This window comes from Parasteatoda tepidariorum, chromosome X2 (genome assembly GCF_043381705.1).
Source record: "Parasteatoda tepidariorum isolate YZ-2023 chromosome X2, CAS_Ptep_4.0, whole genome shotgun sequence".
Lineage (NCBI taxonomy): Eukaryota > Metazoa > Arthropoda > Arachnida > Araneae > Theridiidae > Parasteatoda > Parasteatoda tepidariorum.
This window is the reverse complement of record NC_092215.1, coordinates 47,410,351-47,430,191: the sequence shown is the minus strand read 5'-3', so window position 1 is coordinate 47,430,191 and position 19,841 is coordinate 47,410,351. Positions and strand designations below refer to the sequence as shown.

The 19,841-nt window shown below is 29.8% G+C and overlaps 1 protein-coding gene across 2 annotated transcripts in view; it reads right to left on the bottom strand.

Moving 5' to 3' along the window:
* The window catches only part of LOC107457563 (RILP-like protein homolog), a 37,685-nt gene extending 25,094 nt beyond the window's left edge, over positions 1–12,591 (bottom strand). For both annotated transcript variants that reach the window (XM_016075743.4, XM_016075744.4), the window contains exons 1-3: positions 12,160–12,591; positions 8,643–8,781; positions 5,256–5,377 (exon numbers count right to left, since the gene is read on the bottom strand). In XM_016075743.4, the coding sequence (XP_015931229.1) occupies positions 5,256–5,377; positions 8,643–8,781; positions 12,160–12,432 (534 nt within the window). In that variant the 5' untranslated portion in view covers positions 12,433–12,591. The remainder of the gene's footprint in view (positions 1–5,255; positions 5,378–8,642; positions 8,782–12,159) is intronic.
* Positions 12,592–19,841: the final 7,250 nt, after the last annotated feature.

Genomic DNA, 19,841 nt, shown 5'->3' with positions numbered 1-19,841 from the left:
TTAGTTATTTCTTATTCTTGTTATTATTAGTTATTTCGTTATTATTAGCTGTTTCGTTATTATGTATTAGTTTTTCCTCAAATTGTTAACGGTAATAAATTTTAAAATCTTTCTTTTAATAAATTTTTATTTTATTTTTCTTATTACATTGTTTTACGGATTTCTGTAATCAGTTCAGCCTTAATTCAGCTACTGAACATATAAATATTTTTTTGCTGTTCTTCTGTTTTTTGGCACGGTGCCAACTGGTAAGAACAACTTTATTTTATTTAGTTTTGTTGTTTTCTTTTTTTTTGCTGAAAGAGAAAACTTTTTTTGTTGCTTTTTTTTTTGCTGAAAAAGAAATTTTTTATTATAATTCAGAAATTAAAACTTTACTTTATGAAATGCATAAAAAAATTTAATTTTTTATTATACAGATATTCTAAATGGTAATTTAAAGGTCTCTTCTAAAAGGATGCTGATATACGCGCTTTAGCGCCATTGCGGCGCTTACTATAAATTTTTTTAAAAAAATTTCATTTTTATCGAGGTGCGGCGCTTGCGACGAAAAATACGGTAGTTCACTTTAAATACAACTTGGCCATGAGTTATGATAATTGATCTGAAATCAACTTCAATTATTACCCAAATCCGATAACTGTTTTGTAAACTATTTTAATATTCACCGTTAAGCTAGGACCATGAATGCTGTCTAGAAATTTAGAAAAGAAACAACCTAGACTACCAAAGTGTGCTGACTTCAACTTATATAACTTCACAATGGATAGCAATAGTAAAAAGGGGGGTCAACAAGTATAACAACAAAGTGTTTTTAATAAAGTTTTATGAAAAAATAATGCTTTTATCAAAGAAATACATTTGAAACTAATAAATTTGATGTTACAAAAAACACTATGATTCTTTATTGCAAGTAACACTAGGATTCTTTGTTATTTTTACACTATCTCGTAAGCCATAGCTTTACTGTAAAATATTGATAAAAAGGCCTAGACTTGAGAAAATGCCCCCCTGTAGTTTCACACAAATACTGATTGCCAATCAGTATAAAAAAATTAAAAAACACCTTCAATTTCCTTACAACACAATTTAAAAGTTCTTACTTTAAGAATTTCCTTATGAATTTATTTCTAAAAAATAGTTATCCTGATGTTTAGAGTAGAGGATTAATGTTAGACCATAAATGAACAATGAGTGGGAGAGAAAGGAAGATGATTAATCAATCCTCTGCACACCTGGTCAACATTTCCTCCCATTTACATATAGGTCAAGATCACCTTAAATGGTATGTACACTCACTGGCAAGAAAGGGGACAATTTTATGGTGGGGTGGAAGAGTTGAATGTAAAAGATTGAGTTAAAAAAAAGGGGTCACTCCTAGAAGTGTCCTAAAGGGGGAAGAAAAATGTAAATAGAAAGAGAGTAGAATGAGATAAAGAGTAAAAGGGAATGATTGTTTCTTAGAATTGTTCTAAAAGCGCAAGAAAATCTGAATACTTTGGGGGTGGAGACTGAACATTCTGCGTGTTCATGAAGATTAGAATCAGTCATTATTAAGATTTTTGCAACAAGCATATGTTTGAAATAAGTTCTTACACTGTTTCTAAAAAATTGGAAGTCATCCGATGGCATAAGGAAAATGATTCCATAATAGACAGAAGTTCAAGGCAATTCGGCATTGACAAAAAAAGAAATAGAGAGTGGATTGCTAAAGAAGTTTTACGGGCTAACAATCATAGAGAACAAAAAAGAAAAAGATAAAAGTGTGGAAATTGATCACTGACAGAAAACCTTTATCTGAGGTATTAGATGATAACCTCTTCACATTTTTAGTAAAAGAAAGGAAAATGGCTTTGCTGCATTCAACAGAATGCTAGAAGAAGCTTTGAATATAGAAGCCAGTCTTCAACTATCAGATTTCAAGGCATCGTCGATGTACATAAAACAATGGAAAAAAAGGTACGGTATTTCGATGCAAAGAGGAACTAATGAAAGCCAGAAGTTGCCAGCTGATCACGTGGAAGCTGTAAATAGTTTCATTCCAGCTATCCATTCATTGAGGATGAAAAATGAGCACACACCACATAATATACGGAATTTGGATCAAACCATGGCGAGGTTTGATGAACCATACGCTTGGATAAATGATATTGTCAGAAAAAGCACCATAAGAATCTCTTACCGCGGGTGCATAAACAGTGAGGATTTACAGTTACACTAGGAGCAACTGCATCTGGACATAAACTCCCCGCATTTGTGATTTTAAAGTAACAGAAAGGATGCATCCCATCTTGCGTGCTAAAAGACATAAAAATTCCACACAGTGTTAAGGTTACCTGCTCTCTCGATGAATGGATGATGGCTAACCTAACGGGAAGTTGGCTAACCAGGATTTGGGGTCCAAATGAGGAAGACGTTCAGAGGTTAATTATCTTAGATCGGGCCTCAATTCATAGAACCTCAAGTCTCTCTGAAAAATTAAAAAACCTGGACACATATATAGTTTTGATTCCGGCAAGGTGCACAAGTCTTCTTCAGCCAGATGCTTCGTAGATGGTGCCCTTTAAAAGTACGTTGTGAAGAGAATGGGCGGTCTTCATTAGGAACAAACAAAAGAACCTTGCGTAGAATCTAAAAAGGCCAACTCGGCAAGATGTGTGGTTTTGTGTCAGTTGTTTAGGAAGCCATCGCCGAAGAGACGATTTCTAACTCTTTTAAGCATTGTGGTATACTGAGTTGGATATATCCAATGCATTAGATGGAAGCAAAGATGGGCTTTTAATTCCTGATTAGCGGAAGTTAATATAAATCTATAGATAATGATGTTACTGAGAAAATGAATGAAGAGTGTGTTGATCTTATTTTGGACGATGAATCTGATATTTCTTGCGATGGATTTTTCCGATTCTGACTAATATAACTAAATAAATTATATTTCTTTTAATAAAATATTTTGTTGACCATATTTTTGATTTTTTTACCTATTTGCATGTGCTGCAATCATAGCAAGATTCAAAAATAAAGAATTGTAGTAGAATTTAAGTTAGATTTACTAATAAAAGCTTATATTTACTTTCTTTTGCTATAATTACTTTCACTTTTTTTTGTGATTTATACTTAATAATACACAACCAAATATAGTTGGGTTTTTTTTACGGCGCCGAGCATTTTCTTTAGTATCGTTTATTCACTTTCCTCAACAATGCAGCGATTTTTGTCAGAATTGGGGGGGGGTGACTTCATAGGTATTTTTTTTTAGAGTATGTCAGTTGTTGATTTGATGTGGCACTTACACTCTCAGATCTCAAAGAAACTCATGGGTTCAAGTCCATCAAACAAGACGGCATAATGGCTGTACAGAGCAAGGTTTCAGTAATTCATCAGGCTGCTGCATAGAACATAACAGTCGATTAACAGGTAATAGAAGAGAGCTAGAAACGGACACTCAGTCGTATTCATACTGTGATATAATTTACATAAAATTGAAGGCAACAGCTAAACGTTTAAAATTAACAATTACTTGGAAATATAAATATAACCTAATTACCTACCATTACAGAAAACTATATATTAACTCCTTACTTATAAAATTCATTGCAACCACTCTGCCCCCCTGACAAGTCGACGTTCAACTACCAAAACAGGTATAAACAAAGATCCAAGTTGAAATTGTAAAAAAAATCCAGCCCCACACTAAAGTATTCTAGCAGAGTAAAGGATTAAAAAAAAAAGAATAGAAAATCAAGCTCAAAGCAGGCATGAAAGTAGACAAAAATAAAAAAAAGCTGAACTTTTACAATGCAGGTCACTGGAAGGAGCGGGGGGGGGGAGGGTTCTATATGATACTGTGAAATTGATGAGATAGTTTATAAGAGCAACTTTTAACTATGCCGGGAGATTTTTATTTAATATTTAAAGTGGCAGAAGCATTTAGGTAGTTAACTTTAAATTTTTCTTAAATATAATTTTAAAATTTTGACCACTACTATATTAAAGAAGATTAAGCAATTATAGGAAGGCACGACTATTAAATTACTTACTAATGAATCCCATCTTCACAGTAACTAATTCAAGAAAAAACTTACTTCTACTTCCTTCAAGAATCGTGGCACTGGATTTTAAAATAGCGTGAACATGAATCACGCTATTGGATTTCAAAATCATGTGAATATGAAACGCGATATTAGATTTTTAAATCGCGTGAATATGAATCGCGATTTTGGATTTTAAAATTGCGGGAATATGAAGCACGCGGTTGGATTTTAAAATCGCATGAATATTAATCGCGCTGTTAGATTTTAAAAACACAAGAATACAAATTACGATATTGAATTTTTAAATCGCGTATATAAGAAACACAATGCATAATTTTTAGATTATGTGAATACAAATTGCAATGATTAATTTTTAAATAGCCTAAAAATACGTAATTTACAACTGCGTGATAATGAATCGCAATATTGGATTTAAAAATGCGTAAATATGAATAGCGACGTTGGATTTTAAACACGCAGGGAATACAAATCGCGATATTGTGTTTTAAAAACGCTTAAATACAAATAGCGATATTGGATTTTTAAATTTAATGAATGGGAATTGCTAGCACTATTTTTTAATTGCGTAAAAAAATCGCAACGCGTAACTTTTAAATCAGTTAAATATGAAAATTGATGATTGATATTAAAATCGTCCGATTAAGAATCACGATTTTTACAGATTTCAGCGCAGTTCCTAATATTTAAAATTCGTTTACTTCTCAGTGACGTTTTCTTCTGAAGGTTCTGTAACGTTCTATTCGTTACCACCCGTTTTCTTCTGACGAACATTTTCTCAGGAGGCTACTGCAGGGGGGAAAAGTTCATTCCAAGGCTGACTATTGTTCGGCGGCATGGGTTTCTCTAATTGGACTCCCCCAAAATTTAGTTTTTGGAACATGGTCGGAAATTTCAAAAATTTGGAGAAAAAAAGTGGATATCCACTTTTTTGTGGAAGTCTTTCATCCCTACTCAAAAATGGTACATTTAACTTGGGCTAGATAGGGACAATTGACTCACCATAAAAATAAATAATTTCGGTGGGTTTTTTTTCATTTTAAAAGTCTAATAGTTTTAATAAATCAGCTTAATTTTGAAATTAAAGTCTCTATAATATTTATTTCACAAAAATTATAAAATTCCAGAATGCAAAAATACCACATTGCTTTTTTTTCTTAAACAATATCTTCTACATAATAATTTTTGAAAAAGAAACAAAACCTTTTCTAATTCATTGCTTCTTTCCAAAAGTTCTTTATCTTTAGATATCAGTTGTGCTCGATGTTGTTCCGCTAGCTCTTTTAGCTTTTGAACCACTACCAATTCTTCATCAGACATAAATACTAAAGGGAAAAAAGAAAAGAAAACAATTTAATAAATTTCCACTTACATACATAAATGCTATTATATGCTTACTAGTCAATAACTAGTGCTAAAACAAAATGTGTTATTTGTTGTTTACCTTAAAACCTTTTCTTGGGTAATGAATGATATCACATTTGAGGCCAAAATTGATGTGATGATGGTTTTTACCATTAGTTAGATAATAACAATGACAAATGATTTATAAGATTAGAAAAAAGTATAACCAAAACAAAAACAAAAAATTTATCATTAGCAATTTATAAAGCATATAAAAATACACATTTTAAAGAATATTGTATGCATTTGCTGATAATTTTATTTCATTTCAAAAATTAATTTGAGCCAATAGTACCTAATTAAAATAATGCTTAAAAAATCAGACACAAAATTTTTATTTCTTTATATATATATATATATACAGTAGAGTGCCAATAATCCGAACCCTTATTACCCGAACTATGTCCGAATTCGTTTTTTTTTTTCCTTCCTTTTTCGAAGTTTAGAATACTTTTTAACTTACAGACAATATTTCTAAATTTAGAAGAATAAATAATATCTACTACATCCGAAGACCATATTTAATTTACAACGTTTTTTAGCAGTTTTCTTATAGTAGCCATACATACATGTATTGTTATACGGTTAAACCTACATACCCCTTTAGCCAGCTTCAACTGAAAATTATCTTCCAAGAATGCGAGTTTTATTTTGACAGTCTATAATGGTTGAAATGCAGAAGGAGTTTATGAATAGATAAGTGGTGAAGTTCTACAATTGGGGAATGGGTAGTTGTCACTTATGGTTAATGATTAGTGGTTACAGTGCTTGGAATCTTAAATCTTGGAATAAAATTCTTAACAGAAAAACAAACGAAACTGAAGTTTCTGAACCAGCAGATGAAAAGATGCCAGGTTATACAGCAGAAGAAATAGAAGACTGGTGTCGAAACACTGATAATGACCCAGGATTTCAAATTTTAAATGACGATGAAAATTGTTGCTGAAATTTTGAATGAAAATCGGAACTCCACAGACCAAGAGGAAGAAGTAGGTGATCAAGTTCAAGATAGTGGAACTTCTCATATAGAAGCATGCAATTCATTAGATATTGCAATGAATTGGCTAGAACGTCAAAATGGTGTTGATCCAGTTCAGTTGATTCGCTTAAAAAGAATATGAGATATGGCTGCTCAAAAAAGAGCATCTTCTCTGAAACAAGTCTTTGCTGGATTTCCTTTGAAATGGAAAATAAAGAAAAATGGGGTAAAATCAGTAATTGACAAAAAAATATTAAAAAAGCTTAAATATGATACAAAATAATTCAAAATGAAAAAAAAAAGTTTTAAAAAAAATATTTAAAAATTGAAAGAAAAAAAATTTATAACGTTGCCAGAGCTATTTTAGATAGTACTACCAGTCCTAAGCCTAGAAAAAGTGTGAAGGGAAGTTAGTCCATAAATAATAATCATTTAAACTAGATTTTAAACAACTTCTCAACTATCCGCACTTTTCATTATCCGAAATTTGTTCGGTCCCGAGCAGTTCGGATATTCAGCTCTCTACTGTAAATCTTTTTTTGAGAATTTGGATTTTTAACTTTCTAAATATGGCAAATAAAGTTAAAGTAGTTTAGTTTAGGCACACAAAATGGTTACAAATGTAACACATTTGATGCTACTTATCTTCTAAATTAGAATGATATACCCTTACAAATAGTAGTTTTTCTCTTAAATAAAATAAAAAATTAGTTTGAAACCTTTGTATGAATCCATTTTGTGTTGTTTTTAGAGAATATAAATGAGAGAGATAAAGTTGAAACTTCTTGACAATGCTAACTGAATAAGAGTTAATGACTGTTTTAATCACTTTTTCTTTTTTTTTTAAGTGTTGTGCATTATGCTAGTAAAGGGGAAGTTGTCTATAGATATGGAGATTATGATGTATAATTCTTTAAAAAAAATGATGAACTTGGTTTTTCGAATCATAAATTTCTCTATTTTCCAGAAGAAAAAAAAAACATTTCTGAAATCTCAAAAGAAGAAATAGTTACCAAATTTCTATCACCAATAACTGGTAGAACTAAAAGAACTGTATCTCAGTGAGTATTTAAAGTTGACATGACATTTTTTTTTAAATGAAATATAAAACAAATATCAAATTGAATAATAAAGTAAAATGCATTGATTTGTGTTCAAAATGTCAGTATAGAGAAATGCTCAATTATAAATTAGTATTTTAATTAAAAAGCCTCATGATTTATTCTCTAATAAGGCTTAAATTTAAATTAATTTCTCTTTGGCTTACGTCATCATATCAATTTTACAACTCAACATTAAATAGATATTAGCACTTTTTCTAATGCATGCATACTTATATACAATTTGACATTATCTTTTCAATAACTCAATTTAAATTTACATTGAAAAAAATATTTTTATTCAAAATTTATACCCTTAAATATGCCTTATCAAGTTGTAATAAATTACTATTTATGAAGTTTTTTCAAGCTAACTCTGTATAATGGAGCTAGTGTGATTAAAAACAACCTTTTTTAAAAGAATTATTATCGTAAAATTAACTGAAACGTATTATGGTAACTTTGTAAGTTCAGATCGAAAACAAATTTGTAAGAAATGTCCATACTAGCCCTCTTTCACATATATAAGATAACACAAAGAAAACAAAAAAAGCACTGGGAAAACAAGAAAGGGAAAAAAAGTATTTCATTAAATAAAATAGAAATTATTACAAATATAACCTTATTTATATCTAAACATATAAAGATATTATTAAAAAAAACTGCAAATGTACAAATTTATTTGAAATGAAAAGTTTCTTGTGGCTAATATCAGTGTTATTTTAAGTTTATTACAATAAAAAAATGTGGAATTCCGGAGTGTGTGTCCCCGGAAAAAATATATTAATCATGAAGTTAAAGATGGTTTTCAAAAGAGAAGAAAATAGAAAAATAGGATATCTACAGTTCCTGAATCCCTGGTAGCTTAACATTTTACTTGAGGCTGGTACAACATGTGTACCAGTACTACCATACCAATCAGTATACCCAAGTGATATTGAACTAAAATTTTAAAAAAAATGAATTTACTTTTTCTTGAAAGTTTTAACTTATGAACCCTATAAAAGTACAGATACCAATAGATAATATTTTATACACAGATCATACATGAATATAATTTGGGAATTAATTAGCACTAAAGAACATTATGTAATACAAAAAGTACACCTTTGCAATCATTAGGTGCATGTTTCTCCTTTTCAGTTATAAGAACACTTAAACGCTTGTTTTCATTTTGAAGTTTTACAACCAGAGAATTTAAGTGATAAGTTTCCTTCCTCCAATTTTCTTCAATAATTTCTAGCTCCTAAAAATAATACATTTATTAAACATGAAATATTAAGGGTTATAAAGCATAAAGTAATAAAATAAGATGTATTAATAAGAAAACATAGAATAAAAGAGACAATTACTGGATGTTTTCAAGTTAAAAGCAAACAGGAACAAAGATTAGATCTTGTTTATTTCTAATTAGACAGTCAGTGCTAACTTATGAACCAACATCATAATATTTATCAAAACAGATAAATAAACAGAGCTGTGGGATTTATCCTCAATAAAAGAATTTTGTTTAAAAATTGCAATAATGTTAAATACTTATTTTTGAAGTAATTTTCGTAAAAAAAAAACAAGCTATATTTTAGTTACTTAACTGGAATAAACAATATTGCAAGTAATGTATAAGTAAATGTCATTTTCAGAAGCAAGTAAAAGTGTTTGAAACTAAACGGATTAGAATTCTGCAGCAAAATGCTAAAAAACTATCGTTTTCACATCACAGTTAGAAAATTTTTAACCTATAACATTCTACGAAATAATTTGATAAATATTTTTATCATTAATAATTACATATTTATGTATGCACATAACATAATCAGATATTTAACAATAAAATCATATTCATTTATGGTTTAAATATTAAATACGATAAGCAATTCTGTTTAAATGATATCCCTATATACACTCATGTCAGCATATGAATTTTACAACTCAACATCAAATAAATATTTGCAAGAACTTTTCTACTGCATGCATACTTAAATGCAATTTAATATTATTCTTTAATAAATATATTTAAATTTATGTAAAAAAATATTTTTATATAAAATTTATTTGGCTAAAAATATTTGCTGAATAGTCGATATTTACTATTCGGCCTACCTAAATAGTAGCCCAATATTCTTACATCTCTAATAATTAATTTCCTTTTTCCAAGTATTTTTTTTCAACTGAGTCCACTTATTAATAGTTCTTTGCAATGTTGTATTATGTTCTTCATTTTATGAGACTTTGAATGTTTTACTTCAAATGAAGAAAAAAAAAAAGCAAATTAAAAAACTATAAAGTAAATAAAATATCCTTGCAAAAATAAAAGCAAATGTCAAGACCAAATTTTTTTAGACCAAAAATTTCCGCGTGGCCATTTTTACTCATTTAAACATATTCCGTAAACCTGAGTAATAACAAATATTGAGAATCAGTTTTTAAAAAATTATACATTGAGATCAGACAATTATTGATGAACACTTTAATTTTATTTAATCTAATAAGATTCATAAATATTAAATAAAAGAAATTTTTGGAACTTGTTAAAATTTAAATTTAACTGCGGGTGTCATGACAATTTAATGAAACTAAAAATTTAAAATATCAGAAAGTCTCTCTTTATTTCTTATTAATATTATTGAAATATTTAAACAAAATACAAACAATTCAGTTGCTAAGGGATTTCAAAGTTTAAACTGAACTAACCTAAAATTAGAAAATATTATTTCTAGTCCAGCTGTCATTAGAGAAGCAGCAATTCAGGAATTGTTTTGGATTTCAACTGATATTCTAAATTATGGCTTTTTGCCAAATTCTAAGTTCAATATTCTTAACTTCATTTTTAATTACAGATTTTTTTTTGCAAAAGATACCGTAGATAGAAACAGATTCAGTCAATAACAAAGATCTTTAATTAAAATTGAGGCTATTTTGGTCTAATTTTTTTTAACAAACTCAATTTTTCTTAAACTGGAAAATTTATTTCTAAATTCTTTGTCTACAAAAAAAATCTTATTCATATTGAATACACATAATATAATGTATTTTAGAAAACCCTGAACAGTTCAAGTATTATGTGTATGCATATTACCTACACATAATTTATTTTATAGACAATTAACATATAATTTAGGAACATGCTTTTTTTTTAATCACATACTTTATTTTTTTCATGGATTTAGTTCCTTTGTTCCTCATAATTTTGTTTGGAAAAATCAGATTGCTGAAACATGTTTTGCTTCTTAAAATTTTGTATAAAAAGTTATTAAGTTAAATTGATAATTTATAAAGCAATGAGGTGATAATTTCAAAGTACAATTTGGCTTGATAATTGCAAATAATAAAAGTGAAAAATTCCACTTGGTGGGTATAAAAATGGGTTTTTTCATGTCCCAATCCAAAAAAAAATAGTGTTTTTCTTTCGGGGGGAGGGAGCACTTTTGTGAACATTGGTGCTTAAAGAACAGAATAATTCTTCTACTTGTTTTTTATCATCATGATTCATTAAAAATAAAAATTTCAGACACAATTCCAAAAAGTGGCAAACCTACACAAAACTCTGGTAACTTATTTTGTTTATCTTTTCCGCAAAAGCACTATAGAATGTTATATGAATTGCACACATGTGCTTGCAAAAAACAAGTAATATTGTCATTATCTTAAATTAACAGAATAAAATAACTAAAAAAAATTTTGATATTCCTATTTATTCACAATAATTGCAAATTGTATGAAAATTATCTTTTAGAAAGGGAATATTTCCACACAATGATCTAACAGATGTAGAAACAGCCATCCATATCTAGATACCTATTTCTATATCTATAATGGCCAAATGGATTTAAAACTTGCATTTAAAAAATAAATTAAAAAAATATGTAAAGGTTTCTCAGGCTACAAGTTACACCTTTCCAATTGATTGGAAGTTACCAAGACTAGGCGATTATTGTGCTGCAGATCACGATACTAAAATCTTTCCTTTAGGAGGAAAAAAAGTAAAACATAACGTAATCATATATTATAGAAAAATGAGATTTTGTGAAAGATTCATTTTAGAGTTCATAATTTAGCGTAAGTTATGTTTGATTAACTTCCCTAATGAGCTAGTGATTAAGCAATACAAAGAAATTTTGTAAAAGATCTTTTTTTGGAAACTTAGGGTTAACAGATCATCTCTTTATGGTTAGTTTTTGTTGACATTCTATATCGAAGCGTGAACCTGTCGCCTAATCGGTTCTTGTACTTTAAATAAATTGAATTAGTAGAGTGGTTTCATTTTAAAGTTTATAATTTAGTGTAAGTTATGTTTGATTAACTTCCTAAATGAGCTAGTGATTAAGCAATACAAAGAAATTTTGTAAAAGATCTTTTTTCGAGACTTAGGGTTAAGAGATCATCTCTTTATGGTTAGTTTTTGTTGACATTCCGTATCGAAACGTGAGCCTGTCAACTAATCGGTTCTTGTACTTTATATATATTGAATAATAGTACAGTGGTTTGAGCAGAGGATGGAAATGTTGCTCTTTCAGTTCTTATTTTGGGGATTAATTTCTTTCTTTATATTATTTTTAATTTTTTGGGCTCCCTTGTGCGGTTGTCTCTAAGACGTAGTAGTGACAGTAGATTTCACACTACACACCTGATCAAGTTTATTCCTGAATTCAGCTCGTTCCAATTTTTCGTACTCAAGCTGCTCAACTCGAGCTTTAATTTCTAGTAATTCACTTTGAAGTCTATCAACTATAACAGTGCTCGATTCTAAATATTCAAGAGTCACTATAACTTTGGTCATTAGATTACGAATATTTTCAGTTCCACAGGCGTCAATCAATTTTTCAAATTCTTTACCAATATCTGCTGCAAGATCGTATACATCTCCTACAAATAAGGGTGAATCTACATTTTTAGCCATGTAATTGAGAAAAGTAATTTATAAATATACGATGCAAATTAAATACTAAGATCATAGCGATCAGCATAAAGACATTATGTACAAGTTTAAATAGCTTGACGCTTACTGTGTATGCAAACTTATGAATGACTATACCATCTGTTGAACCCGACATCTGGTGTTAAATAATTATACTATCGATCATAAATTCGCTTCGCGCATGCGTGAGCAGTTCGTCTTGCTCGTAGAGGTTAGTAGGGCTGGTATTCATAATGGAGCATTTTCACTGCATGCAATTTGCATATGCTATCACGCATGCAATTCGCGCATGCGTGAGAAGTTCGTCTTGCTTGTAGTTCTTAAAAATTCGTACGGAGATCTAGAAGAGCATTCACACGGCATACGAAAAAAAACCGCACATATGAATTCTAAGATCCCAGCGAGAAACTGATTTGTGAGGTTTTCGCAGGTAAATGTATTTCACCAATCACATCTGTGAATTTTTTGCACGCAATGTGAATGGCCCAGAAGGCACTCGCAAGCAGTGCGAATGGTTCATTAAGGGTTTTTCTCACTAATTCGATATCGATGAAGGAAGAACGAAAACCATAGGCGTATCGTTGAATAGGAGGTTTAGGGAACCATTTGCCACCCCCAAAGAAATATTTTTTTCTCTACACTTCAGAATTTTTTTTAAAGTTATCATTTTTTTTTCAGCTTCAAAAACTCCAAAATCAGTACCTCTGGGGTACTGGGTTGGAGATAGATCGTGCTCTGGCTCAAGTCAAGATTACAATTTGCGTATGCGTGGTAAATGTGTGAATGTGTCTTCCATGTAAAATGGGATGTCATCAGGGCCGGATTAACCTATAGGCACAGTAGGCACGTGCCTAGGGCCTACGAAAAACTTGGGAGAAAAAAATTTGTTGACAAAAATAATTTAGCTTTAAAAACAACAAGTGTATTTTGCACAAAAATATGAAGAAACATATAAAAATATAATATTTTTCGGTAATAAATTATTTTTCAGAATCTTATGATCTAATATATTACTTTTTCGCAATTTTTGGATTCAACGAAATCTTGCATTAGCTGTCGAATTCCAAGACTACGCAAAATTTCGTATTCAATAGACATAAGTGCGAGCGATGCTAAACGATCATTGTTGAACGCAAATAATTTTTTATCAATTTTAATCTGGAGAAAGATCTTTCTCCTTCTGCATTTTATCCAAGAATCGACAAATATATTCTTAATGCAATGTGAAAGTTAGGAAAAGTATTCACAAGTTTATCTTTAACATTGTTATCGATCGAACTAATCATAATGGTATTATCGATATTTACTGCAATATCGGCAGTATGTCGGTATTGCAGATAAAGTTCGATAAACAAATTTGTAAAATAAAATCCATATTAATAAAAATGCAAAAAAAAATATGCAAGAAAATTTTAGCATATATTTTGAAAAGAGGGGAGGAGTGGGGGAAATCTGCCGTATTTCATAAGATATTAATGTTATTATGTAATTCTGAGAAGTTTGGAGTGAAAATTTGTTTTAGTTATTTTGTTATTTATTATTAAAAAAGGTGACATGGTTGCTAGATTTTGAATAACTCGCTTTTTTGGCAGTCTTGATTTGGCCTCTTTCCATTTGTTTATTACTGTTTGTTCGTGTTGCAAGCTGTGCACCATCTTACGTTAGTGTTAACACTTTTAGTATTGTAAACAGTATTGTTAGCATTGTAAACATAAGTAATAAGTAATCAAATGCATTGTTTGCAAGAATCTCAAAACACAATGATGCCAAATGGCTTTAAAATGCAACTGAAACAGTAACCCGGAAATTTAGGCAGTCCCGAGCTTGCAGCGCTCCCTAGTGTAGAAAACACCATCCATTGTGCAGCTCTAGAGCGATGTAAATAAAAAAGTACCAAGTCCCAAAACAACCTAGAGCTATTTTTTTAATTTAAAAATTTAAAAGCCTTAAAAATCAGAATTTTTCGATAGTTTATATATAACTGAACAAAAATATTTTAAGATTTTAAGAAAATATTTCAAGATAAGTATTATAAAGCATATTTTCTCCCTTTCTGTTTCTTTTTTTGTCATACGTATTTATTTATTATTTTTTTTTTGTCATACGTGCAAAACATGTAATTATTAAAAAACTTCAGTGCCTCTAATAATTTGATATAGATATTACAATATAATAATATGATAAATATTCTGTATTTTTATAATATATCATCTAATTTATCAAATTGTCAAATTTATATGATATATCGTCTAATTTAACAAATTACAACCGTAACAAGTGCAGTAACGTAAACAAGTGCAAACCGGTTTCAGTCACATAAAAACAATAAAGCTGTATAGTATCACCCTATAATTGGGATTTTACATAGAATCTTATAGAGTGTCTAATAATTTGGCCAGGGACTGTAGGTCCTTCTTTCCCTAGAGGTCCCGACTCAAAATTTTCCTCTCAACTATGAAAAACGCCATTTTACGATTAAATATTGCTAGAAAGATCTACCTAATAGTGAAATTTCTCACTCGATTATTTACTAAGCATACTATTTTTTCGAAAAAGGATTATAAATTTTTTTTGTTTTGTTTGTTTTTGTTTTTTGTTTCTTGTGATTTGTTAGATTATCTACAATAATGTTGTTGTTTTATAAGTCACAAAAAGAGTATTAAGATACCGAACATGGTTTCCTTTGTTTTCTCAATATTATTTACAGCTACGTTTGAGGGTTACACATTTGGCTGTCATTTTAATTATTTTTCATAATGTTTTGGTTCAAAAGAGTTATTATCTATTTTGGTTATAGACATTGTTCTCCTTTGTTTTCTAGTTATTATTAATAGCTGTATTGAAGGGGTCATTTGGCGGACTCTTTAATGATTTTTAAACAATTTTAGCTTAAAACAGAACTTTTATATTAATAATCAAGTCAAAGGATAGGTGTAAAAAATTTTAAGAATATAAGCATATGCTAAAAAACAATTATAAAAGTTTTTTTTATTTATTTTTATTTTTAAAAAAAGAAGTATTTCGTCCTTATCACTATTGGCGATCGAAATGGGCTGCAGGTGGCGTAGAGCAGAACTCTTTTCCTATGGCAACACTTCACATGCTTTCCCCATTAGCGTGTGGAAAGTCATAGAGGAAGGAAGCACGTTAGTTTCTCTCTTGATTTTCATATAGATCAAAATCTTTTAACTTGAAAAACTATATGGAACTGAAAACTACATTAAACATAGTTCTAAAGAAAAGTATCGTTGAAATTTTAAAGAATATTTTTATTAAATAAAAAGGAAAAATATTAAGAAAAGGAAAAATATTGTAGTACATTCCTATACAACTGAAAAGAGGAGGAAAGGGAAGGGAGAAGGGCTAAAGGCATGAAACCGGTCTCTCCCCAGATGGCGTATTCGAGTGTTGCGATCGCGAATATAGATAGCACAGATGTCGCAATAATCGATGATGAGGCAAATATGACGTAAGGCGGGTTAAAAAATTCTTTGTAGTCTATATTTAACGTATAGTATTGTCTCTTTCTTTAATATGCATTGCTCTGCTGTGTTTTCTTATTATTATTCACAGTTGCTCAGGATGATGAGTTGAACCGGGGTTCGATCCCGGTCATGATGAGTTGAACCGGGGTTCGATCCCGGTCATGGCTGGTCGATACGAATTCCGCATCCGGTTTGCACCGACCACAGTGCTGACGTGAAATATCCTCAATGGTAGACGGATCATGGGTTAGAGTCCCCTTGCTGTCAGGCTAACCGTGGGAGGTTCTCGTGATCTTCCTCTCCATGTAACGCAAATGCGAATTAGTTCCATCAAAAAGTCCTCCACGAAGTCAAATTTCTCCCAATACTTGATCCAGGAGTTCCCTTCTCTTCTGGATTGGGTTCAAAATGACAAGGCTACGGAGTTGAACATAAGTAGTCGTAAACCCAAAAAATTGGGTCGGCTGTTCAACGACGGTAAATAAAAAAATAAAATATTATTCACAGTTGAGCTTGAGAAGGTAATTTGGACATCATGCTAATTACTTTTTTAATATTTTTTTTGTTTTAAAATTTTTTTAATATTAATATCAAAACAAATGTTGCTAAAATCAATGATGATGCAATTATGATATGAAGCGGGTAATAAAATCTTGTGCATCTATATTTAATTTATACTATACTCTATTTCGGTTATAGGCATTGCTCAGTGTTTTTGTCTAATTATTATTAATAGATGATTTTGGGACAGTTTCTGTGGACACTTCAATTATTTTTAATAATTTTTTGGTTCAAAGGAGAACTTTGATTTTAATATCAGATCAAAGAAAAGGTGCCAAATTTTCTAAAAACACGTAAATATGCTAAAAAATATTTATAAAATGTTTTTAAAACTATTTTTATTGTCCTTGTCACTCTATGTATGCTCTCTTTTATTTTTTAATGACTATCAATAGCTGCTTTTGAGAGACCATTTGGGGGACAATTTAATGATTTTTTATAATTTACTGGTTCAAAAGAAAATTTTGATATTAATATCAAGTCAAAGGATAGATGTCAAAATTTCTAAAAACATAAACATATGCTAAAAAACATTTATAAATCGTTTAAAAAAATATTTATTTTGTCCTTGTCACTTTATAGAGTGAACATAGATGTCGCTAAAATCGATAATGATACAAATATGATATGGAGCGGGATAAGAAATTCTTTGTAACCTAGATTTGGTGTATACTATTATCTATTTTGATTATTTTCATTGCTCTCCTCTTTTTTCTAATTAATATTAATAGCTGCTTTTGATTGAGCATTTTGGCAGACAATTTAATTATTTTTTAAAATTATTTGATACAAAGGAGATCTTTGATATTAATATCAAATCAAAAGATAGGTGTCAAAATTTCGAAAACCATACTACATATGCTAAAAAATATTCTTAAATTTTTTTAATTTTGTTTTTGTAAGTCTATATAGTTAGCACTGGTGTCGCTAAAATCGATGATTATGCAAATATGATATGGGGGCTAAAAAAATTCAGTGTAGCCCAGAATTAATGTTTACTATTTTCTTTTTCTGTAATAGACATTTCTTTGCTTTGTTTTCTAATTACTATTAATAGCTGCCTTTGAGGGGGACATTTCCTAGACAATTTAATGATTTCTTATAATTTATTGGTTCAAAATAGAACTTTGATAATAATATCAAGTCAAATTATAGGTGTCAAAATTTCTAAGAACGTATAGATATGTTAAAAAATATTTATAAAGCATTTTTAAAAAAAATTATTTTGTCCTTGTCACTCCATATAGTTAGCACAGATCCTACTAAAATTGATGATGATACAAATATGATATGAAGCGGATATCAAAATTCTGTGTAAACTACATTTAATGCATTGTCTATTTCTTTAATAGGCATTGCTCTCTTTTGTTTTCTAAGTGTTATGAATACTTGCCTTTGAGTGGGCCATTTGGCTGACATTTTGATTATTTTTTTTAAATTTTTGATTCAATGGCGAGCGCTTTCATATTAATATCCTGTCAAAGGATAGGTGTAAAAATTTCTGAAAACATATATATATATATATATTTAAATGACAAATTGCTGACTGTGGGTACGCTCAATGTTTTGCNTATATATATATGCTGTATAAGATTTATAAAACATTTTTAAGAGCTATGGGGGCTCAGTAAAGGCTGGTCAATACGAATTCCTCATCCGGCTTGCACCGACCACAGTGCTGACGTAAAATAATATCCTCCGTGGTAGACGGATCATGCCGTGAGGCTAGCCGTGGGAGGTTTTCGTGGTTTTCTTCTACATGTAACGCAAATGCTGGTTACTTCCATCAAAATGTCCTCCACGAAGGCAAATATCTCCCAATACTTAATCCAGGAGTTCCCTTGTCTTCTGGATTGGGTTCGAAATTACAAGGCTTTGGAGTAGAACATTGGTAGATCAGTAGAACATTAGTAGAACAAAAAAATTGGGTCGGCTGTTAAACGATGGTAAAATTAGTGCATCCTTGTTCTATATATAGTGAAAATAGGTATCTCTAAAATCTATGATGATGCAAATATGGTACGAAAATATGGCTTTATGATGCAAATATGGCTTTTGTTTTTTTAAATTATTATTAATAGCTACTTTTGAGTGGGAAATTTAGCGGACACTTTAATTATTTTTTTTAATTTTTTGGTTCGAAGGAGAGCTTTGATATTAACATCAAGTCTTAGGATAGGTGTAAAAATTTCTAAAAACCTGCACAGATGCTATCAAATATAAAGAAAGAGTTTTTTGAAAAAAATTTATTTTGTCCTTGTTACTCTATATAGTTAGCACACTTGTCGCTAAAATTCGATGATTATACAAATATGACTAAATTGATGCAAATATGATTTTAAAAAAATTGATTCAAATATGAGATGAAGCTGGTTAAAAAAATCTGTGTAGCCTAGATTTGATGTATACTATTGTCTATTTCGGTTATAGGCATTGCTCTCCTTTGTTTTCTAAATATAATTAGTAACTGCTTTTGAGTGGACCATTTAGCAGACACTTTAATTATTTTTTTAAATTTTTTGGCTCGAAGGAGAGCGTTGATATTAAAATCAAGTCATATGATTGGTGTCAAAATTTCTAAAGATGTATTTATATATATGCTAAAAATTTTCCTAATTTTTAAATTTTTTAAAATTTTTTTCATTATCCCTCTATATAGTTAGCAAAGGTGTCGCTAAAATCGTTGCTGATGCAAATAGGATATGAGGCGTTTTGCGAAAATTCTGTGTGATCTAGATTTTATGTATACTATTGTCTATTTTGTTCTTAGGCATTGCTCTCCTTTCTTTTCTAATTATTATTAATAGCTGCATTTGAGGGGGCCATTCGGAGGCCACTTTATTGGTTTTTTAAAAAAAAACTTCAAAAAAAAAAAAAAAAAAAACTTGATATTAATATCAAGTCAAGGGATAGGTATCAAAATTTCTAATAACATACACTTATGCTAAACAATATTAAGAAAGAGTTTTTTTAATGAAAATATTTTGTCCTTGTCCTTCCATATAGTTAACACACTTGTCGTTAAATTCGATGATTATGCGAATATGACATGGTGAGGGTTAAAAAAATTCTTTGTTGTCTATATTTAATGTATAGTATTGTTTATTTCTTTAGTATGCATTGCTCTTTTTTATTTTCTAATTATTATTAACAGTTGCATTTGAGGGGGTCATTTTGCGGACATTTTAATTATTTTTTCTAATTTTTTGGTTCAGAAGAGAAATTTGATAATAATATCAAGTCAAAGGATAGGTGTCAAAACTTCTAAAAACATTGACATATGCCAAAAAAATACTTATGAAACGTTTTTAAAAGAAAAATTATTTTGTACTTGTCACACTATAT